This window comes from Lutra lutra, chromosome 2, assembly GCF_902655055.1.
Source record: "Lutra lutra chromosome 2, mLutLut1.2, whole genome shotgun sequence".
NCBI lineage: Eukaryota > Metazoa > Chordata > Mammalia > Carnivora > Mustelidae > Lutra > Lutra lutra.
This window is the reverse complement of record NC_062279.1, coordinates 16,859,447-16,883,602: the sequence shown is the minus strand read 5'-3', so window position 1 is coordinate 16,883,602 and position 24,156 is coordinate 16,859,447. Positions and strand designations below refer to the sequence as shown.

General features: G+C 40.2%; 1 protein-coding gene and 1 pseudogene across 2 annotated transcripts in view; both read right to left on the bottom strand.

Moving 5' to 3' along the window:
* Positions 1 to 566: 566 nt before the first annotated feature.
* Positions 567 to 24,156, bottom strand: part of TLR3 (toll like receptor 3) — a 29,166-nt gene continuing 5,576 nt past the window's right edge. Inside the window, exons 3-8 of one of the 2 annotated variants that reach the window (XR_007124722.1) lie at positions 23,207 to 23,312; positions 17,855 to 18,309; positions 15,113 to 15,304; positions 10,551 to 12,403; positions 10,034 to 10,323; positions 567 to 603 (exon numbers count right to left, since the gene is read on the bottom strand). Coding sequence is in view for 1 of the 2 variants with exons in the window: in XM_047715305.1 (XP_047571261.1) it covers positions 10,095 to 10,323; positions 10,551 to 12,403; positions 15,113 to 15,304; positions 17,855 to 18,298 (2,718 nt within the window). In the remaining variant the exon portion in view is untranslated. Of the gene's footprint in view, positions 604 to 7,727; positions 10,324 to 10,550; positions 12,404 to 15,112; positions 15,305 to 17,854; positions 18,310 to 23,206; positions 23,313 to 24,156 lie in introns of those variants that run through there. The other variant, XM_047715305.1, reaches the window with a different exon arrangement.
* On the bottom strand, positions 13,640 to 13,763 carry LOC125094431 (uncharacterized; annotated as a pseudogene).

Genomic DNA, 24,156 nt, shown 5'->3' with positions numbered 1-24,156 from the left:
TAGTAAAAGATATTTGTTGATTCAACAAACACAAACAACCACAATAAAATATGCTAGACTCTGGAGCCAGCCTCCCCAGGTTCTTATCGTCTCTGCCATGGGTCAACACCCATGCCTCTTACTGTACCTTAGTTTCCTCAACTATAATCCAGGGATGAAAATCGTTCTTATCTGAAATAATGGTACTTTCTGAGAGTTATATTAATTAAGACATGCTTGGCAACTGAAACAGAGCCTAACACAGGGTAAGCTCTCAGATGCCATTTTATTATATGATATTAGCTTTTATCATATTTCTCAGGGTACAGTAATAACCTGAGGGAAGATCTGGAAGGAAATTGTAGTAGCTCCATTCACTTCCAAGGTTATAAATTTTTGTACTATTTGAACATTTTCGGTAAGTTCCTGTTTTTTTTTTAAAGATTTTATTTATTTATTTGATAGACAGAGATCACAAGTAGGCAGAGAGGCAAGCAGAGAGAGAGGGGGAAGCAGGGTCCCTGCTGAGCAGAGAGCCCGATGTGGGGCTCGATCCCAGGACCCTGAGATCATGACCTGAACCAAAGGCAGAGGCTTTAACCCACTGAGCCACCCAGGCGCCCCTTGGTAAGGTCCTTCCTATTACTTGTTTTCAATGACAAATACAATAAAAGGAAAGGAAAGAGATCAAAACCTCAAAAGCTTCAGGAAAAATTGGCTTTGTATTTGATTGAGGGTTCTGGATTCTACTAAAGGAAAAATACTAAAGAACAACTTTAAATTGATCCAATAGAAGCTTTAGATCACAGAGATGATGACAAGCTCCTGACCACATCTCCTGGGCATAGGAACAGACACAGCACAGAGCAGAGAGCAGACGGATGGACGAGGCTGTGAAGGTGCTTTCATGAGTGCTCTCAAGCACTCACAGTGCAAGAAGCCCACGATAAACTTGTTCTGAGAAACTTGTTCTGAGAATGGTGCCCTAAACTGCCAATAGCTTCGGAGACATCAAATATTTTTTTTTTCTTTTTCTTTCTTGTTCATACATTGTCAGAGTGTTATAGCTTGTTTCCTCGTGGTCCCAAGATGGCATCCTCAGCACCAACCATCTTTCCCTCAAGTAACTACATTCAGAGCAAAAAGAAGGTACAGCCCACTCTCTCATTCTCCCTCTCATTAAGGAACAAGATACTTTCCAGAAGCTTCTCAAGCTGACCAACTGAGTCTCATTGCCTAGAACTAGATTAAAGGTCCATCCCTCAACTAATCATCAGCAAAGGGGAAATAAGGGTTATCCTGCCTTCTAATCATAGCATTTCCTGTAGTACTCAATAAGGGGTCAAACCCAAGAAGGGGGTCATTTGAACCTCTGATTTGTGGTTGTCCTGTCAGCAGTGCTGGGGACACCCTGGACTTGTGACTAGTGTCTAACGTAAAGGAGTGGGGAAAACAGTCTTGCAGGATTGAGCCCTTAAACTATGGGATCTGGCCCTCCAGTAGACGGTGTTGGAACGGAGTTAAATTGGAGTACACCCAGCTGGTGTTGGAGAATTGCCCGGTAGTTGAGAAACACTACCACCACCACCACACATCAATATTGGTTCTAGAAACTTCGGGGGAACTCCTGTAACTCAACAACAAAACAAAAAAAAACAAACAACAACCCCCCACACCCTACGCACATATGCAAAAGAACTCGATTTAAGAATGGGCTAAGGAAAAAAAATGGGCTAAGGACTTGAAAAAAATAGATATATATATTAATATATATTGCTGATTATATATTAATCGGCAAAGTATATGTGAGATATTTCACTCAGTCACATCTTGGAGAAACAGGGGATTCCCTTGTGTTTTGGTGTTGTTTGATAGCATTCACAAGTGTAATTTTCTCCAAGTGCAGCCAAGTGGAGAAATGACACTTGGGCTTGGAAAACAGCCTTTAGCCCACGAAGGCCCAGTGACCCTTTCCGCTACCTGTCTGCCCAAAAGAATGAATTCTGGTGTAACAGAAACTCCAGCTTCCAACTGCTAGACCATCCCCTAAGTACCTCTTTCTCCTTGACAGACTCTGCTCTTATGTTCAGAAATCGCCAGCTGTTTCCTAACGAGAGTGTGTGTGTGTGTGTGTGTGTGTTGGGGTGGGGGCGTTCTGCCTGCTCCCCTCTCCTCTGGGCCAGGTTTCTTGTTGGGAGCACATGTCCTTTAAGCCTAGAAAATGCCAGATGAGCCCCCAGAGAGAGGTTACATCAGAAGCTGAAGAATTGGTAAGCGGCCGAGCTGGGAAGTCAGAACTGTTAACAGGGAAGTCTAGAGGGACCCTCTGTTTCTTACCACTGCTTAGGTAACAGGGTTTCTCTGAGGAAGGACGATCTCACTTGACCCAGTGTTTATCCCAGTCAGGATTGCTTTACACCAAAACAACCTGAGCAGAAGAACAGCTTTCCAAATCCCCTTGCACTGAGGGGTTATTTTCAGTAAACAAGCAGAGCAGAGCAAAGGCTCTGACCCAAGAGCCCCCTCCAGAGCCACATGGCTGCTCCCAGCCCCTTCTCGCCAGGACTGGCACGGACTCTTACACCAGCAATGGTGGGTCTTAAGGTTATATCCTCTGCAGACCCTTTGCAGGCACGCACACTGTTTAAGGAATCGAGCTCTTTCTATCCAAGAGTGCCTGGCACGGGATAAAAGCCGACTAGCTCACCCCTAGGAGGAGATGTGCTGAGAAAGCTGTGAGAGTTTCAAGGTCGGTCAGGTTAGGCCAAGGGTTAGGTCTCCTGATTGGAGAAGCTGATGCCTGACCTAACCCTTGAAATGGCATGTTTTTGCCAAGAAAAGGATGTAGGAACAGCTGTGAAAGCAGAACCAAGTTTACATACTGATGGAAACGGGAAAGAGCCAGGCGGGAGAGGGAAACCGCCAAGCAGTTCCGTGTAGCTCGAGTTCTGGTTTGTGAGTATTTACTGTTTTGGAAGTGAAGCAAGAGAAGAAAAGGCAAGATCTCTCTCTCTCTCTCTTTCTCTCTCTCTCTCTCTCTCTCTCTCTCACACACACACACACACACACTACAGAACTTCAAATGTGGACTAAGGTTTTCGGTGGGGACTAGAACTCCTTGGACCATTGTTAATGGAATCCCAGCATTTTCTTGGAATAGTTACTGCACAGCTGGGGGAGGTTAGAGGAAATTCTGGAGCATCCTGATTCCCTGATTCCCTATTGTTTGTGGTCTCCCCCAGAAACATAATAAAATCTCTAGATGGTAGGGGCACCTGGGTGGGCTCAGGGGGTTAATCCTCTGCCTTCGGCTCAGGTCATGGTCTCAGGGTCCTGGGATTGAGCCCTGAGTCAGGCTCTCTGCTCAGCGGGAAGCCTGCTTCCCCCCACTCTCTGCCTGCCTCTCTCTCTCTGTCAAATAAATAATTAAAAATAAATAATTAAAAAACCTTAAAAAAAATCTCTGGATGGTAAACATATGTTTTCACAAAATTGAATGTGTCTGTTTTCTTTCTATGTCCACGGCTGCAAACTTTAGTATAACATTTACAGTTAGATTTGCAAAAGCGTGGGGCACCTGGGTGGCTCAGTGGGTTAAAGCCTCTGCCTTCAGCTCAGGTCATGATCCCAGGGTCCTGGGATCGAGCCCCACATTGGGCTCTCTGCTTGGCAGGGAGCCTGCTTCCTCCTCTCTCTCTCTGCCTGCCTCTCTGCCTACTTGTAATCTGTCTGTCAAATAAATAAATAAATCTTTAGATTTGCCAAAGCATGTGATGCTGAACATGCATCAGCAGGATGTTAACAAGTCAGATGGTAAGAAGGGTTCTATGATGAAATTGGTCTTAGGGAATGGCTCAATCATGAGAAGTTAAATGCCTGTCTTTAAAGCAGGACATCTTAGAGCTTTGTGATACCCTGATGATCACGGTGTCTTTCTGAGAGGAGGACATGGCATATACTGATTCCCACACTTACTTGGCAGGGGCCTTTTATGGGATGTTATTTTGGAAGACCAGTGAGGAACACCAGTCAGGACCTTAGATATAGACAGCAATAGTGGAGACAAGTTTGAAAGACTGGGTGAAGACAGGGTGATGGAAAGTTTTGAATTCATTTTATTAGATGCCGGTCCATCACCCAAAGATTCAGTGCTGGGAGTGACTGAGCACAGCCGTGCCTTGCCTGTGAGTTGGGCTCCAATGGAAGATCCTGCATCTGTGAAGAAGTGACAAGAGCATCCCATGAAAGAAAGAGGCAGCCACCCAGCATGATGCTGCCAAGGCCCAGAGGCTAGATCATGTCCATACTGGGCAAGTGTAGCCGTCTCTCCTTGATGTCCCTTCATCCCTCTGTGTTCTGAACTCCTGAGATTCTAGGGGTGCTCAGCTAGCCAGTGGGAAAGCAGGTAGAGTGATGAGAGAGACAAGAAACCAACACCATCAACCCCTTCAATGGGATCTTCCAGCAGAAGGAAGCAGACCCCAGCTGGAGAAGTAGAGGAGCCTAACTGGGCAAGAGTTTGTTATTACTACTGGACCAGAGGTTGGTGACGATGAGCTTGGACGACCCTCTGTACTATCTCAGAATGTCTGAAGAGCTCTAGGACAAGCCCGAGGTTTCATCCAGATGGTAGAATTTTCTTAAAAAGAGCTTGAGAGGAAGAAAGACTAATCCAGTTTCCTGTTTGTACTTTACTGAGTACAGTGTTTTCACTAGGCCAGTTCTACAGGTCTCAGATGGTGGACATGAACCACAGGGCCTGTCCAGCTCGGCTCTTCAGGAAACAGCATTCTATCTACCTGGTTCTGGTGGGTGCTGCCAACCACAGGACTCCACTGCCATGGCCACGGCATGGATATCACCCCAAACCGTGCCAACTGGGGGACTTTCCTGAGGTTGTAGAAACTGGGATTGTGGGCATGAACTGGGAGCCTAAGCCATCCCGGGAACCCCCTCTTCTAGTAGTACAAACCAAGGGCATTAAATAATGTAGAGAGAGGAGTAAGGATGAGATGTGGTGGTGTTTGAGCCCCTGTTCTGGTTCTCCTTGACAGCTGGTTATATCTCTGCCCTTTTCCTGTTGGGTTGTAGACCACAAACTCTCTTCCTTTTTGCCTAAACAATGCTGAGTTTCTGGCACTTGCAACCATGTGCTTGCTAAGATGAAACGGTATCTCTTCAAGGAACCAGTAGCGTTAAAAGCTACTGAGACAAACCATAAGTGACTCTTAATCTCACAAAACAAACTGAGGGTTGATGGGGGGAGGGGGGTCGGAAGAAGGGGGTGAAGTTATGGACATTGGGGAGGGTATGTGCTATGGTGAGTGCTGTGAAGTGTGTAAACCTGGCGATTCACAGACCTGTACCCCTGGGGATAAAAATCTATTATATGTTTTTAAAAAATAAAATAAAATAAATAAATTAAAAAAAAAAAAAGCTACGGAGAAAAACAAAGAGCAGTCGCTGAGATCCAGCAGCCGGCCCAGCACTCCCAGCTGGGCCATGTTGTCCTCTTACAGGACAGACACATCCTCGCAGAATACCAACCTCAAACAAGGCGATGTCGACACCAGAAAATGAGACAAAACGTGATCACTTCCTAATTTTGCATAAGCACAGACAAAAATAAGGTCACCATGCCACCTTCAAAATATCATAAACGCTTCTTGGCTAAGCGGCTGCTACTTCTTTACCAAGTACAACTTTATTCTGGTTCTAGTCTCTTCTCTCTACAGACAAGCTTTATTGAGATAAAGGTGCCCGCTCTCTATCAGCCTCACAAAATTTCCCCCTCTCTAACAGCATGAAATCTAGAAGGAAACTCTGCTTCCATAAGCCCTCCCCCAAATCACCCAAGGAAAGCCCAAACCTTTCACACACCTTCTTACTGAGATCCCTCCCACCCCACCCCATCTCCATGCTGTGTATCCTCCTTTATTTTGGTGAGTAATAAACCCAACTTGTTCTTGACTGGGAGACACTGACACTCTTAAAGCATCTTTGAGTGTTTGTTTGTTTTTAATGTTGGCTTCCTATGAAGCCGTTTGTCTTCCAGAATGTCTAGAAGAGACTTTACTTAAAAAAAAAAAAAGGGGCGCCTGGGTGGCTCAGTGGGTTAAGCCGCTGCCTTCGGCTCAGGTCATGATCTCAGGGTCCTGGGATCGAGTCCCGCGTCGGGCTCTCTGCTCAGCGGGAAGCCTGCTTCCCTCTCTCTCTCTCTCTGCCTGCCTCTCCGTCTACTTGTGATCTCTCTCTGTCAAATAAATAAATAAAATCTTTAAAAAAAAAAAAAAGGTTGGAAGCTTGCAGAAGTACTTAAAGGAACCAGCTGAGCTACAGATATTTTAATTTTTAAATACCTTGGAAGGTGTCATGGATGCTGTAGTGACCGGCTCAGATCTCACCTCCGGGACCCGGGGACCTATTCCTCCAGCTGCTGGGCGAGTTCACCCCTCGTGCTTCCCAACTGAGCTCCTCCTTTGGAATTGCCTTTGGGCAAAGATTTTTGCTCAAGGGCATGCTTCCTTCCTAGGACTGCCTACATCCAATATTGATTGGCTGAGATGAGGGTAGAGTGGTTCAGCCCCCTTTTTGGCGTGAAACCTGTAGGGCCATTCCCCCTGGGGTCTGCTAGGACCTCTGCTACAACCCGTGACTGCATCACAGTTCATCATTCTCCCTCTTCCCAATCCAGTTGATTTCACTCCCTCATAAATCAGAGCATACCCCCAAACCTGCTGCAGGTACCTCCCCATCCCAGGGTCTATTTCCTGGGGAACCAACTCAAGATAAAAGGGAGCTAAGATTTCAAAACTGGCTACCCAGCCATTTTCACACAGACCCAGAAAAGTTCCATCATTGAAAAGTCCCATGACTCCTGCCCAATGTATGCAAGATGGCTTGTTGAGCAGGTGGGGGGAAAGTCACATGATAGCACCACTGTCTCCCTTGCACAGGCAGATGGAGCAAGGCTGAGGACTTGCAAGAGCTAAAAATGGCTAATATATCACCTAGCGTAATTAGCAACTACTGACCCATTGGTTGGCCTTTTTTGGAGGGGTTACCTTAATATGGATCTCCACATTTGTAGGAAAAAAATTAGTGCTTTAAGTCTCCTTTGTTGATGTGGGAGTACGCCTGGCTGGTTGGACTGTCCAGTTAGAAGTTACATCCTCTATTCAACTAGTTGTCGAATAAATCTAAGTCATAGTCACAGGAAGGAACATTATTATAATTTCTGGTTTTGCCAACTGAAACCCATAAAGTTACAATTTCAAAACACCTGACTCCTTAAATCTAAATTCCTTTGCCACGCTCTCTGCAACATGGTTGCCTCCTCTGCAGCATCCCTGTGACCATCCAACACCAAGGTTATGCCTCCCTCCCTTCCATCTCACTTTTCATTCTGCCACCTGCCTCCTCACTCAAGGAAATCCTACCCACTTTGAAGGGTCTGATCCTCTTCCATGGAGCCTTTTGTCAGGTCCATCTTTGATAGTCCCTTCCTACCCTAACTCTTCTTGCCTCGATTTCTACAACTTGGCTCATATCCTATTGGGTCCCATCATGCTTCACACATGGCGAGCCCATGTAGCTGCCCCTTGAATACTATTTTTCTAACAGCTGTATTAATATATAATTCATATGCCATAATATTCACCTGTTTTGAGAATATGATTCAATAATTCTTAGTAAAAACTTACAGGGTTGTACAATCATTACCACATTCCAATTTTAGAACATTTTCATCACTCCCAAAATCTCTTGTACCACCCGTATTTACTCCCTATTCCCATCCCTATGTCCAGACAACCAATAGTCTGCTTTCTGCCTCTATAGATTGCAAGAAATATTTTTTAAGCTCTTCCTATGGAACATTCTTTACATTTTCCAATGACCACCATCACTCACTATTGAGTTCCCTTTGCAAATAACCCAAAGTAGACATTTGAATAATTAGAACTTATTAAATAAAACGGCATTGAAAACCCCCCTCCTCACTAACAAATTGAGAGCATTTACTTCTCATTACAATCAAACAAGGTGTCATTTTTAGGTAAAATCTAAATTCCTAAATTTATCTTTAACTCAATGTTGATTCAGCTGGAATTTGTTTTGAAAGTGAAAAACAGGAAGAAGATAGAGTGAACAGATAATATGATGGCACCTTGAGAGCAGTCAAACAAGTCACTTTGCTCTTGGAAATTAAATAGGTCAGACAAACATCCTTTTCTGCACTTCCCTTGTTTGAAACCCCAGGGACAAGGACTCCCCCTGAGAACAATTATAAAGGACAGCTTACAGAAGTTCAGGATGTTTCTTCCTGTGTAGGTCAAACACAAGTCAAGGCTCACACCTTTTATTAGCTTGATTTATATTCAGTTAAATGGGCCATCTCTTGTGCATCTCCTCATCTATTCAACAACTTCAAGAAAATTACATTTGAACTCAATTTAAATTGTGGCCATTTGATCAACTATCTTATAGGCAAATAAGTAAGAGAATGAAAGCCTTTTCACAAACTGATGAAACATTAATTCATAATAAAAATTCACTTAGAAATATTTTAATGAACTTGAGACCATTGATACATAGATAACATACAAAGCACATCAAGAAAAATAGTCATTGTGAATCTTATTTTGGCATCATAAAAATATAATTTAATTAATTTATTTATTTGCTTGTTTGTTTGTTTATAGTTTATCATGCCAAAATAGAACAAGATTATTTCATGGGCAATAAACACATTTTAACAAAAAAAGCTATAAAACAAGTGTCTCGTGGGCAAGGCTGATGTATAATGGGAAAGTGAAAATGAGTCCTCCGCACATTCACATTGTTGAGAGATATAGACTCTTTCGGAACCAACAATGCAGTGAATATTATTTCTTTCAGAGTTCTGTGAGCTTAGCCCTGAGAATATTGAACAATTTCAATCAAAGTTCCAAAATGTGACACCTCAAATATTCCCTAAATTTAGCAAAGAGGTGCTTCTAATATAGGAATTAACTCAGCTTTATCATTTCAACCCTTTCTCATATTTAAATACAGAACTATAAAAGTTTTAGAAAGCTCTGCTTGTCTATTTCCATAATTAGATTCTTTTCATTGTAAGACAAAAATAAAATTTAAAATAATAGTCTTTCTAGAGAAGGACTAACATGTACACAGCATATTTTACATGATAATATATTTCATGTGAATGTACTATACCATGGTCATTATTAATTATATGGGATTATTTAAGATTTTGTTTATCATCATTATTTTCAAGATCAGGAGTCAAAGAATCTCAGTGGGACCAAATGATTCGGCCAGGGCCATCTCCTGAGTCTGTGACTAAGAGAAAAGAATATTTTATTTCCACAAAGCCAATCTGCTAATTAATGTTCAGGAAGCAAGCCTTTCTGTAATCCTTTTTTTTTTTTTTTTGGTAATACTTCTAAATAAGAGAATTGTTTCTTCTAACACCTATGGCAGAAGCCCAAATATCAGGAAAATATAAGTAAGTGTTTATTAAAATATTTATTTTACTAAGTGATCAAAATGAACTGCAAATGTTTTCTGACCATGAATCTGTATATTAAAATGGGATTTAAAACTTCACAAAATCGACAGTGAGACAGGCACCACTAAAATAAAAGCCTTCCATTTGAAAAAATACTACACCTAAGCTTTCAAAAATTGGGGTATATATATTAAATGTACTCTTTTCAGTTGAAATAATATTGTATCCACTAAAACCATTATCTCTTATTCTACTATAAGTGCATCCAAAAAAAATCCAAATGTAATGGTCAGAAACCTTCTCATAATTCTATATTTTCTTTAAATGAGGAATGTTTTAAAACTTTTTAAAGTTGTCTTAGACCTCAGTAACCAACTGTGCATTCGCTTGTAGAAGATATTCTTATATGTTTATTTTGGGTCCAATTAACTCAGCTGGTTATAAAACACTGGCAATAGAGAGAGAGAAGAGACAGAATCTTGGGATAATACTCTCTAAATATGAATAAACAGGTCAACATTATTTTCAAATAGAACCTAAATTGACCGTAAAACTTTTTAAGTTAGGAAAGTTACTCCTCTGTTACCTTAGTCTTGAAATAAATTTAATGTGTTGAGTTTCTGGATCCAAGTGCTACTTGCAATTTATGATGAAAGGCGTTTACCCGTTCTTTCTGAACTGGCCAGTTCAAGATGCAGTGAGATTTAAACATCCCTCTTCGCAAACAGAGTGCGTGGTTCAGTTTATAATCTGGAATTTCCTCAAGAAAGATCAATATAATGGAATCCAGATTCTGTTCAATAGCTTGTTGAACTGCCTGGTGCACCTTGAATCTAGGAAAAAAATTATTAAAATATGTTATATATCAGTATACAGATTTTAACAGCCCAAAGCGTGCATATCCTCCTTAAATTTGTTTTCATCTGTCCCAAATAATCAGCTTATTTTTAAAAGAAATTTATTTTTAAAATTCTTGAGTTGTGAGTCATAATGTAAGTAATATTTAAAAGCTCTATCAAAAAAGTAAGTACACACTTAAAAGTTCACAATGTTCACCTACCTTTTGCATAATGGATCTTTTAATAGATTCTGTGTTATAACAAAAATAGTTTTTCTGCTTCTTTTGATGCTATTAACAATTGATTCAAGTTCAAGGACACCTGCCTCAAAGTCCCTCTCTTCGAGACAAAATTTGAGAGTTCGATCTTTTTCTTCCATTGGAGAGAAGTGTTCCCAGACCCAATCCCGATCTTTATAGGCATGAATTATATAAGCTGCATATTCAAACTGCTCTGGCTGTCTGTCTATTTCTTTGAAACCAAGAATTCGATGCACTAAAACATTCCAATAAAAAGATATCCTCCAGCCTTCAAAATGGATGAGCAGTACAATGAAGATAAAAATCAATGAGACACTGGTATTTATTATGAAAAAGAGTTCAAAGGGGGCACTGTCTTTGCAGGGTGATACATCAAAAAGCATGACGGGGAAACCATGATATTGAGGGGGAGTATTGCAGAGGTAATGGCTTGATAGCTCAGAGATGTTGGTATGGGTCTTGTTAATCCAATTAACGAACCAGGCGATACTTTCACAGGTACAATCAAATGGATTAAAGCTCATATCTAAATTACTTAGGTTCCTGAAGACTGGCCCAAAGACGTTCTTCTCAACTGATGTTATGAGATTCTTCTGAAGGTTCAATGACTTTAGAGATGCCTGATCATCAAAGACAGATGGTGGAAATATGTTTAAGTTATTCAATCCTAAATCAATTCTCTTTAATTCAAGCAAGTCCTTGAATGCCTCTGCTGGGATCTCATCAAAGCCATTAGACTCTAAGTTAAGAATGCGGAGGTGAGAAAGACCCTTTAGAAAATGAACAGGACCACTGGGGTTTGCATGTTTCCATAGTCTTGCTAAGTTGTTATGCTGCAAATCCAGAACTTCTAGTTTCTCAAGACCCTCCAACAGTTCAGCATTTATGTTGGCTACATTGTTGTTGCTTAGATCCAGGATAGTCAAGTTCTGAAGAGGATGAAAAGGTGAAGGGGAGCTGTCCGCATTTCTAAGGGCCACTCTTCGGAGCATCAGTCGTCGGAGGCTTGGAACCAAGGCAAAAGAGTTGCTAGTCAGTTGCAGGCATTTGTTGTAGGAAAGGTAGATTTCAACAATATTTTCTAGACCTCTCCATTCTTGGCCCGTGAGCTCTTGTCCGATTTCATTAAGGCCAAGGTCGAGCACTTGTAGGTGGCCCAACCAAGAAAAAGCACCACTCTCTATTTTTGAGATTTTGTTTTTGGTTAGATTGAGTGTGACTAAAGGAGACGGAGCGAGGGACAAAAATGTTTCATTGGTTAAAGTTCGCAAACTTGCAAAGGAGTTGGAGAGACTTAAGTGCTTTAGCTTGATCAATCCTGTGAACATATTGCTTTTGATGCCTGGAAGGTTGTTGTCCCCCATGTTAAGATACTCCAAACGTTCTAGCCACTGAAAGGAAAAATCATCAATCTTGGGCTGCGACGCAAGGGAAATGCTTTGTTTAGCAAAAGAGTGTCGCAAATCCAGGTATCTCACGTTGAGAAGCCCATAAAAGGAACGAGAAAACAAATGCTCTATATTATTATACTCCAGGAAGAAATGTTCTAGATGAGGAAGCCAAGCCAGGGAATCGTTCTCAATCACTTTTAAGTTGTTGTGGGAAAGATCAAGCAAGGTGAGATTCGTGTGCTTTAGTCCAAAGAAAGTCATATTGCTGGTTCTGTACAGCTGGGTGTTGCTCAGGGATAGATTCTGAATGCTTGTGTTTGACAGTTCCAAACAAAGCTTCTCTGTGAGGCTGGGGGTCAGCTGAGCATTGTTCAGAGAGAGGCCAAATAATTTTCCAATTGCATGAAAACACCCTGGAGAGAACTAAAGGTGGGGCGGGGGGAGGAAAGGAGGTTAATAACCAAAACTCAGGGGCATCTGCATGATTTACTCTTGAAAAGCGTAAACAGTTCTTTACTTAGTCCCTTTCCCCTTCACCGTCTTCTCTGCATTCTTCCCTAGCCCTCCACCGCACAGCTCCTTATTCTCTGCCTGCAACACCTGCCTCCTGTCCAGCCCTTACCTTTGTGGGCCACTGCTTACCTTCCACCTATCACGTAAGGGCCTTTTCTTTAGGGGGCCTTCCCTGACCTCCCAGTCTAGGTGAGGTTCCTAGTGCTTTCACTTGATCTCACTGAGTGTAAATGTGAGTAATAAGCTATTTGTAAAGTCACCGCTGGGGCAGGTCCTGTTTCGGTATTGTTCTCATGAACACATGATACAAACAGGTAGATTGTATTATGAAACAGTGACACACATACATACCCTTCTGTGACTCTGAGTTTCAGCCTTGCTTTTTGTCTTTCCCCTATGGTTTTTCCTCCTGACTTTACTTCATGATAGTGCCTCCAGCTCCCTCCTGCCCTGTCCCCACTTCCTCACCAGAAGCCTTGGCTGCTGTGGGACTCAGCACCAGAACAGAGAACAGAAGGCAGGAGAGAAGGAATCCAGAGAGGTTAGTAGCCAGTGCTGGGTGGTAGTTCGACACCAGGAGAGCAGAGGCTCTAACGCCTACCATGTCATTTGTGAGATATTAGGGCTAATGGAAGAAAAGGCAAAAATGGGGAAGAAAGGGTACTGTACCATAAGAAAAGGGAATTGGACAATGAAGCAGGAAGTTATTATATTAATTAGGATGAACTTACATGATAGCACTATTTTAAAGTAATCAACATTGAGTTTTTGAATCATCCTTAATGATATGGAGAATGTTCATGATACGATATTACTGTTAAACAGCAGGATACACTGTTACACAGGGAGGTGAAACAGAACGGAAAAGTTGTCAAGAGCGTGGACTCTGATCTAACACTGCCAGAAACACAGTTCCGTCACCAGATGATCACTGGTGAGGCCTTGGGCAAGTTCCTCAACACTTCCTCAACTCAATGAGTTAGTTAAGAAAAAATAAAAATAAAAAAATAAATTATTAGATTTTGGAAAAGAACCAGTAGTGCAATGGTTTAAGCAAGAAAGGCCTGGGACAAACAAGGTAGACACACAGATTTAGAATCACTATTCTAGATAATAAAAATCAATTTGATGTGCCATACTTTCCATAAGTGTTATTTGCCTTTATTTTTGCCCTAGTATCAATATATAAAAAGATTATTTCAATGAAAATAAAAATTTCTGATAAGAACAGATACTACACTTGATCTTAGCCAAAAGGCTGAGAAGCGATTGAAAATAAAAATTTCTATGCACACAAAAAGAATAAGTTAGTTTGGGATTATATAAATAAATATATAGACACACAGGGTATTTTGAACTTGTACTCTGAAATCCACTTGCTGTTGTTTTTTTCTTATTATCACTTGGAGAAAAGCTGGAGATAAAAATACCCAAATGCTGGTGCACCTGGGTGGTTCAGGAGGTTAAGCCTCTGCCTTTGGCTCAGGTCATGATCTCAGGGTCCTGGGATCGAGCCCTGCATCGGGTTCTCTGCTAAGCGGGGAGCCTGCTTCCCTCTCTCTCTCTGTGCCTGCCTCTCTGCCTACTTGTGATCTCTCTGTCTGTCAAATAAATAAAATCTTTAAAAAAAATACCCAAATTCTAACATTGGCTGTCTCTGGACTGTGGACTTTTAGATGATTTTTATCTCTCCCATTATTTACATATTTTATAAAACTTCTACAATAAATGTTCTAAATAAAAAAAAAATGCTGTTCAAAACTTAGTATGAGTATTGCACAAAATGTTCATTTGTTGTTTGTTTATATTTTATCTCAGAACCAATACACAGTCCATTTTTATTCTGAAAATTAATACAGCTTTTAAAAATCTGACTTAGTTTATGGCTTCCAATATTCTTATTCTCAGCCTCTAAAGGAATAAAATACAGATATATCTGTATATGAAAGTAGTTAATGAATTGAATATCATGGATCAAAGAGAAGGTCAGTTAGTTATATTCCATTATAAGAGGATTTTTATAATAATCTAATGCTAGTTATCATTTATGGAGCACTTACATGCCAGGTACTGCTAAATTCATTACCATACAGCCTATGATGTAGTGTTATTATTATACCAGTTCTACAGCTGGGGAACTGGAGCATAAAGAACTTGAATAATTTGTCTGATTACACAATTATTAGGACAGAAAGCCCAGATGCGGAGCTAGCTAACCCAACTCTAAAGACTGTGCTCTTAACCATCATGCTATTTTAATTCTTTCAGAGATTTTGTGGGATAAATAGTACCGTTTCCACTTTACAAATGAGGAAAGTAAGACCCAGAGAGGTTAAGTAGGTTCTCGAAGATCCAAGTACTGGTGTGTAATTGGAACAGGGGTTGTAACCCACTTCTGTTAGACAGCAGAGCCCCAGCTCCTAACTGCTACCAGAGTCTCTCTTTTTGTGACAATGACATCAATGGCCCCAAGCAGGAAGTATGAAGGATTTCTGGGAGATGTGGCAAACATTATCACTCCTTTCTCTAGGGAATCTTTAAATTCGTATCCACGTGACACAGTTAGGGACTGTCCACACTTAAAGGTAGAACACAAAATAATTTTACCTTACGTCTTACCTCTTTAATTGGATTTGATGACAACTCTAATTTTTTTAAAGAAGAATTACCGAGGAAATCAAGTTCTTCAGGTGTCAGTACTTTAATTTTATTATTTGATAACAGAAGCTCTCGGAGATTTTCCAGTTGGAGCTGACTTCCTAATTTGGTAGACGACAAACCATTATGAGATAGATCTAATTTGATTAAATTCTGAGAAAGAAAAAAGATGGATATAAGTTAGAGTCTGGCCTCCAAAAATAGCTCCTTTAAGTGTACCTGAATCTTAGAAATAACTTAGAAGTAACAGCAAAATGTCACCTATTATTCTATAGAAAACTGACAGTAGGAGTAATAAAAAATCTTTGTTCCTTCCATGTCGATGCAAGTGGTGGGTATTCATCCTTTCTGATGGCTGGGTAAAGCAGAGAAAGACAATTATCACATGGTTTCGCTCATATGTGGACCATAAGGAATAGCACAGAGGACATTAGGGGAAGGAAGGGAAAATTGAAGGGGGAGAAATCAAAGGGAGAGATGAACCGTGAAAGACTACGGACTCTGGGAAACAAAGTGAGGGTTTCAGAGGGGAGGGAGGTAGGGGGATGGGGTCGCCTGGTGATGGGTATTAAGGAGGGCACATGTTCTGATGAGCACTGGATGTTATACACAAATAATGAATCATTGAACACTACATCAAAAACTAATGATGGGGGGCGCCTGGGTGGCTCAGTGGGTTAAGCCGCTGCCTTCGGCTCAGGTCATGATCCCAGGTCCTGGGTTTGAGCCCCACATCGGGCTTTCTGCTCAGCGGGAAGCCTGCTTCCTCCTCTCTCTCTCTGCCTGCCTCTCTGCCTACTTGTGATTTCTCTCTGTCAAATAAATAAATAAAATCTTTAAAAAAAAAAAAAAACTAATGATGGGGCACCTGGGTGGCTCAGCAGGTTAAGGCCTCTGCCTTCGGCTCAGGTCATGATCCCAGGGTCCTGGGATCGAGCCCGGCATTGGGCTCTCTGCTCAGCAGGGAGCCTGCTTCCTCCTCTCTCTCTGCCTGCCTCTCTGCCTACTTGTGATCTCTCTCTGTCAAATAAATAAATAAAATCTGTAAAAAAAAAAAAACTAATGATGTACTGTATGGTGACTACCATAACACTAAAAAAAAAAAAAAAAAAGAAAAAAAATCTCTGTTGTGATTGAAAATACCATTGTTACAAAAGCTTTGTTTCTTACTGCAAGTATCATTTAAAAAAGAATCATTTTATTTTTCTTACCAAAATAAAAGGACTCAAGCTCATTTATTCATGATATAGTATTCATATATAATAATTTCTTTACGATGTAAGGAATAGTCATGTGGCTTACCAAGCACAGAGTGTCATGCATCAGACTTGAAACTAAACAGAAAAAAAAGAACAAAAAATTTTCTTCTTAAAGAAGTATGAGTAGAACTTTGCTGTCCATGAAATCCTAAAAAGATTTTTATGTTGAGAAAGATTGGTAGTTATGTAAGTTTTGCATCATGACTAGTACAGAATATTCATTTTTGTTTGTTTAGTGGGTGCTGTGGGACATTTTACCACCCTTGTGCTACATTTTAACACAAAGTTCTACTCAGGTGAAGGTAATGAAAAGCTGATATATATTAGGGCAGAATCTTATGTAACACATAATAAACAGAGTAAGAATTTTTTTTTATGTTTTAAAAATAAAAGAACATTTTGCCAAAGATTACTCTAACCAGATTTTGAGGACTTGGTGTACATGACAAATTATCCACTACAGCATCTAAGGAGGCACAAGAAAGAATTTTCTTTTTTTTTTTTTAAAGATTTTATTTATTTATTTGACAGACAGAGATCACAAGTAGGCAGAGAGGCAGGTAGAGAGAGAGAGGTGGAGGCAGGCTCCCTGCGGAGCAGAGAGCCCGATGCGGGGCTCAATCCCAGGACCCTGGGATCATGACCTGAGCTGAAGGCAGAGGCTTTAACCCACTGAGCCACCCAGGCGCCCCAAGAATTTTCAAATCACTAGCAAGCAAGTCATTTTATAAATGTTTCTAAGCATATCTAAGTTTTTACACTAATTTTGGGACATGAGGTCAAAGAATACCAAATTTTTTCTAGGTCCATAAAATGAATGAGACCGAGTTTTAAAAATGGCTTTGGTTTAAGAAAAGTGCTTACTAATTGTCTCAGATTGAGAGACAATAACATACATTTTCCCAGGCGCAAAAGTCAAGTAAACTACTGGGGGAAAAAAAAAGATGGTGGCCGTTGGTAAAGCAATATTGTAAAGAGATTTCGTAAATCGAGAGTACATAATTTTTTATTGAACAATTTGCTTTATCATCCATCAATTTGTTAACTTCATTTAAGTCAGAATTTGGATATGGCATTTTTTTTATTATTATTTCAGGTACTCAATCAGCAACATTGACAGTTTTATTTGTTGTGTTCCTCGTGGTATATTCTGATTCTTCTCTGGTTATGACAGATTAGATTCTTTTTTCATCTCTACCTCTTGTACCTAAGTTGAATTTTTAATGGGAGGGAGCAAGAGAGGCAAAGTTCCTTAAAATTAAGACTGAAATTGATTTAAGATGCTATTTTCCCTTTTGAAAACATTTTCAAACATAAACGGCCATACTTTCATGGGAGGTCCCCCTCTTCCCACATGAGTGAGATTGGGTTTCTTACTCTTCACCTTGATATTGAGATAACATATTTTAAATTTCTTATAGGGAGATGAACCTTTCCGTCTTACCTTCAGGCTTTGAAAGGGATTGTTTTGAATTTCCTTGATGGAATTGGACATTAGGTGGAGTTCTGTCAAGTTCATGCAGAAGACAAAAGTTTGGTCGGAAAGGTGAGATAGCTCATTGTGTTGGAGGTTCAAAATTTCCAGCAGGGGGAGTTTTTGGCACAATTCTGACTCCAGTTTTGAGATGGAGTTGTAGCCTCCATCCAAGATAGTAAGTTGTCCATATCTTGTAAAGTTGGCAGCTGGTAATCTTCGGAGCTGATTATGGGTGAGATTCAACACTGTTATGTTTGTCGGGAGGTCATCAGGCACTTGAGTCAACTTCAGATGACTGCAGTCAGCCACTTCGTGTCTAACAACACATTTATGGGTAGAGGATGTACAGAGAACCCACAGGGACAGCAGTCCCCAAAAGAAGTAGATATGAAAAGATGAACTCTGGTTCATGTTTCTCCCCTCTAAAAGAAACGTAAACAAGTAAGAGACAACATTAGTAACATAGGCTTTCATAGGTATTGGTGTATTCCTTGCAAAACAGAAAACCAAAAGTGACTATATATGATCTTTTTACTCACAACTTCTACGGAATACAAGCATCTATTATATAATCAATATGTCAAATGGAAATAATTCTAATAGCACAGAAGTACAAAAATGGAGCATACAAACTCCCTCTTCACTTTTCACCTTTACCCCAGTTTCAATGCAGCGTCTTTTAAAATTTTTTTTAAAATTTAAATTCGGTTAATTAATATATAATGTGTTATTGGTTTCAGAGGTAGAGGTCAATGATGCATCAGTCTCACATAACACCCAGTGCTCACTACATCACGTGCCCTCCTTAATGTCCATCAGCCAATTACTCCATTCTCCATTCCCATCCTCTCCAGCAACCCTCAGTTTGTTTCCTGTGATTAAGAGTCTCCTACATTTGTCTCCTTCTCTGATTTTGTCTTGTTTTATTTTTTCCTCTTTTCTCCTGTGAACTTCTGTTTTGTTTTAAATTCCACATACGAGTGAGATCATATAATAATTGTCTTTCTCTGATCGACATATTTCACTAAGCCTAATACCCTCTAGTTCCATCCACATCGTTGCAACTCAATGCAGTGTCTTGTTGGGAGAAGCATGATACGTGATTTCATTTCTATAACACCAAGATCAATTAGCTTCTTAATCATACTCTTGGGTAAATGGCCGCTTTGGAGGGATATCTCTGACACCTTCTCTTGGGTTATCATCTTGGAATCCATTCCACCATGTTCCTGGGTTAATGTCACTATGGTGGATTTCAGTACCTTCTTTCTTGAAATATTTTTGTTTTGACCAAAGTATCTGCTTGAGTAGCTCTTCTCCCTCTTTCCCCAAAATATTTACAGGAGGTTTTATCTTTCTTTCTTTCTTTTTTTTTTTTTTAAGACTTTTAAATTTATTTATTTGACAGAGAGAGAGAGAGAGACATCACAAGTAGGCAGAGAGATAGGCAGAGAGAGAAGAGGAAGCAGGCTCCCTGCTGAGCAGAGAGCCCGACTCAGGGCTTAATCCCAGGACCCTGAGAGGATGACCTGAGCTGAAGGCAGAGGTTTAACTCACTGAGCCACCCAGGTGCCCTGAGGTTTTATCTTTCAGCTTCTGGAATAACCTGTTTTTGTTATTTTGTCATATGATTTTGATGTGTAGGCTATTTGAGGCTTGGAATACTTTTTTTTAAATTAAGTGTTTTTGTTTTATTTTGTTTTTTGACAGACAGAGATCACAAATAGGCAGAGAGGCAGGCAGAGACAGAGGGAAAGGGAAGCAGGCTACTCGATAAGCAGAGAGCCCGAAGTGGGGTTTGATCCCAGGACCCTGGGATCATGACCTGAGCCGAAGGCAGAGGCTTTAACCCACTTAGCCACCCAGGCACCCCTCGAAATACTTTTTATGCAAAATCATTAAGGCATTATTCCATTGTCTTCAATGTCTTCAGTATCCACTGTTGCTAAAAAGAAATCATGCCCATCTGGTTTTCTTTTCTTTATAAAAAGATACCTTTACTTTACTCTCTGTTTTCTCTTTGAACGTATCTTTTTCTTTATCCTCAGTATGTAAAATTTCACAAGGATATTTCATGCTAAGTCTTTCCTCTAAAATGTAGCTATATACTCTTAGGCATTTTCAGTCTGAGGATTCATGTCTTCTTAAATTTTTAGCTTTTTTTTTTTAAAGATTTTATTTATTTATTTGACAGACAGAGATCACAAGTAGGCAGAGAGGCAGGCAGAGAGAGAGAGGGGGAAGCAGGCTCCCTGCTGAGCAGAGAGCCCGACTCGACTCGGGGCTTGATCCCAGGACCCTGAGACCATGACCTGAGCCGAAGGCAGAGGCTTAATCCACTGAGCCATCCAGGCACCCTGTCAGTTCTATGCCAATACCCCATTGTTTTTATTACCATGGCCTATAGTAAACCTTGAATTCGGAAATGTAAATCCTTCCATTTGTTATTCTTTTCCTAGATTGTTTTTTTTTTCCCATGCCATGGTTGATGGGAATTATCTGAAATAGTTTTACTTATTATTTAATTAATTATTCCTCCTAACTGGAGTATACAATTACAACAGTAGAGGACATGTTGTCTTTACTCTGTACTGCTTTACCTGCGTCTAGAAAAGTGACTGGACCATATCGAATGTTGGATAAATACATGTTGACTGAATAGCTTTCCCTGGGCAGTTAATCAGCTCGAGAAAACCTCTCTTACCTCCGTCAATGGTCCCAACTTTATTTTGGTGGGATATATGGCTAATGTGACAGTCTCTGGTACGATCATTTACCTAGTTTCACTTTCAGATATTTAAAAATATCAAATACATCTTCAATGTATGGAGCTGGATCAATAAAAATGATAATTAAATTAAGTTAGTTTTCTGTACGATCTAAAAGTCATGTCACAAGAAGAATTCCAGAAAAGTTTTAAAGAATAAAATCATTTTAGAGGATTAATTGCAAGAAAATAGAACTAGTGCAAGTATTTATAATTGTTCTAATCGGCTTTTAAAATATAGTGGTTTTACTTTTTTTTTTTTAAAGATTTTATTTATTTATTTGACACACAGAGATCACAAGTAGGCAGAGAGGCAGGCAGAGAGAGAGAAAGGGAAGCAGGCTCCCTGCCGAGCAGAGAGTCCGATGCGGAACTTGATCCCAGGACCCTGAGATCATGACCTGAGCCAAAGGCAGAGGCTTAACCCACTGAGCCACCCAGGTGCCCAATAGTGGTTTTACTTTACTTTTATTTTAATCTAGTTCTCAGAGATAGAAGAAAAGTCAGTTTCTATTAATTATTTTATGGTCTTTATAATGCTGGCATTAAGTATTGTGAAAGCCATACCCAATTTTTATATTTATAGGCTATGACAAAGATCACAGCCCAAGTAGGAGGCCCCTCACCCAAACTGCTCAGGTACATGAAAAATTTAGAGCTGAAAATGAATACATTCTGGAAATCAGGGACTAACTTCCCAATTCTGACCTCTCTGAAATCCTCCCAAACCTCTCTTCCTTATACTATAAGTGCTTCTACTTCTACTTACAACTCACACAAACAGTACTGCAATATATTCTCCTCCTTGTCTGGGTGACATTTCTCTGTTTTAGAAGGGAAATAGAGATCAGAATTACTGAAAAGGACTAATCTATTTACAAAGAATATCCCTGAAGGACTGAAAGACATTCCCAGATCTGAAAATACATTCATCACATGGAAAACTACATCACCAAATGGTAGGTAGAAGGAGTGAAAAAGGAAAATCCACAGAGTGAATCTTATGAAACTTCAGAGTTGTGACCATTCGAAAGAAAAAAAAAATCTTAAAACCTTCAAAAGGGAACATATGATCAATTACTTCCAAAAGAAGAAGATCCTGAATGGTGGAAAACTTTTCATTAGCAACATCAGCCACTAGAAAACAATAGTGATGAGCTTTCAAAATGATCAGGGGAAACAATTTTGAACCTAAAATTTCATTTCTTCCTGAACAACTCAAGATAAAGGGCAAAGCATTTTGAATTATGCAGATTCAGTAAGTTTATAACTTGCAAACTGCATGCAAAAATTATTCTGGAATTTGCTTCAGGGAAATAAATGAGAATACAGTTAGAGGATGAAACAGATGGGAAAAAATTGCTATTGTATGAGACAGAAGCAAAGAAAGCTAAAAGGATGGAAAATAGACACTCAGTGGGTCTTGCAGTTTTAGACAGGCCTTTCAAGGTGCATAGAATTACATGTGTCTGTCCAAGTGAGAGATAATATTGCATCATGATGAAGACATTTGGTCTGGAGCCAGACTGGATGGGAGTTAGAGCTAATCCCTGCTTAGTTTGGGTTCTCCATTTTGGTTCGTACACTTCACAATATTTTCTCCCCGTGAATGTATACAGGTAACACCTAACTGCAGACACACACCAACACACAATCCTATTGTGAAATTTCGAGGTAACTTCCTGAGCTACTACTGCTCCAGGCTGACTCGGATTTCCTCCGACTCACCTGCATTTGCAAGTGCTGTGGGAAATGATCCTTCTGATTTTCCTATACATCTCAACGCCTATCCACTGTCACTTTCCTCTACTTTCCTTTATGAGATCAAAGAAAACCACTTTTGTACTCCCAGGAACCCCTGAAGTGTTTTCTCCTTTTCAAGCACAATATCACAAAATACCAGCTCCTGTCTCCTTTCTGGCCAACAAAACTGAGAAAAGGAGAGAAACTCTTTCAAGCTCACAGGGCTCTGTAACTTTAAGACAAAGATATGATTTAATTAATTAATTAATTTATTTATTTATTTGAGAGAGAAAGGGCACCTGAGCAGGGGGTTGGGGAGGGGAGGCAGAGAGACAGAGGGAAAAGCAGACTCCCCACTGAGCAAGGAGTCCCAAACCAGGCTTGATCCCAGAACCTGATCTGGGATCATGACCTGAGCCAAAGGTAGATGCTTAACCAACTGAGCCACCCAGGCCCCCCAAAGATACGATGTTTTTTTAAAAAAAGGCTATTGCAAAATGATCTCCATAAATTTCCTAACGTGCTTTTCCAGGTCTGGAAATCCACAAAGGAAAAAAAAAAAAACCTCATTATTGTATAAAGTATTGGATTATGTTAATTATAAATTCCTGCTATTACATGTACTCTGAGTTATGATACACTTCTCCCCACACCTCTGTCATCTCTCTTTCCTTCTGTTCTCCTTGTTGATTCTGCCTCGATTTCAAGCACCAGATCAAAGAAAGACCAAAGAATGCTAAAACCGACGCGCAGTCCCAGCTCTAGCCAACAGGACAGACCCGATCCCAGTAAGAATTTTAAAGATCTACCTTCATTTATTCTGATAACAGCTGGCCGTTCCTTTTTTCATTAGTCCAAATCCAGTCGTTTCCTCCAGGGATGGGCGGCATATTTGCTGCAATCTCGAAAGTGAAACTAAAAAGGGGGAAAAAAAAAAAAAAGGCAAGCTTCTTACAGTTCTTGGATTCTAACAAGGGCAAAAGGAAAAAAGCACATCTCACATATCAGCAAGAGAAATACTAAACTGCTTCTCAAAAAATGTCTTGCTTTTCTGCTTTGGGTACAGTCCCTTGGGTTTTACTAAAAGGGTCACAGATTTAGCAACAGAGAAGTTGAAAAAAGTGGGAGCTCCCTTGGTGTGGGCAGGGCTAGTACTCTACAGGTTAGCATGTATCTGCTAATGAATTCCTCTATTTTTTCGGAAGACTGATGCAGAACTGTCAGAACCTAGTAGAGTGTGGTCAGAGTGAGAAAAAACCTCAATCCCTAATCAAAGCTGAATACTTTCACTTCCCTTATCTTCTTAGCAACCCAGGAAGATAAGTAATGTGAACGTTAGCCTTTTGATTCAAGTAGACACCTAGTTCACAACAAAGGAACTGCTCAAAGGTGCAAAGCCAAAAGCCAGTCCTAATTCGTGCTGCTCGTTTCCATAATCAGAGCCTGTTAGGGAACAAACACCAACCCAGAGAAGTCCATTTTCACCAGTTAGTTCTCAATAAGCTTTCCTGACTAGTTAAAGGAATGTGCTTGTCAGGGAAAGGACACATTTCTTGTTATTGATATAATAGGATATAATGTTACCAACCATATTGTTATATAGCAAATTAGAACACTTAGAAGGAACTGTAGAGACCACCTAATTTAACTCCCTTGTTTGAGAAATGAGGAAATAGCACGATGAGGGATTTGCCAAAGGCTATACCGAAGTTACCATAATGCTTCGTTATTCAAACAAGTTTAGAAATAAAACAGCTTG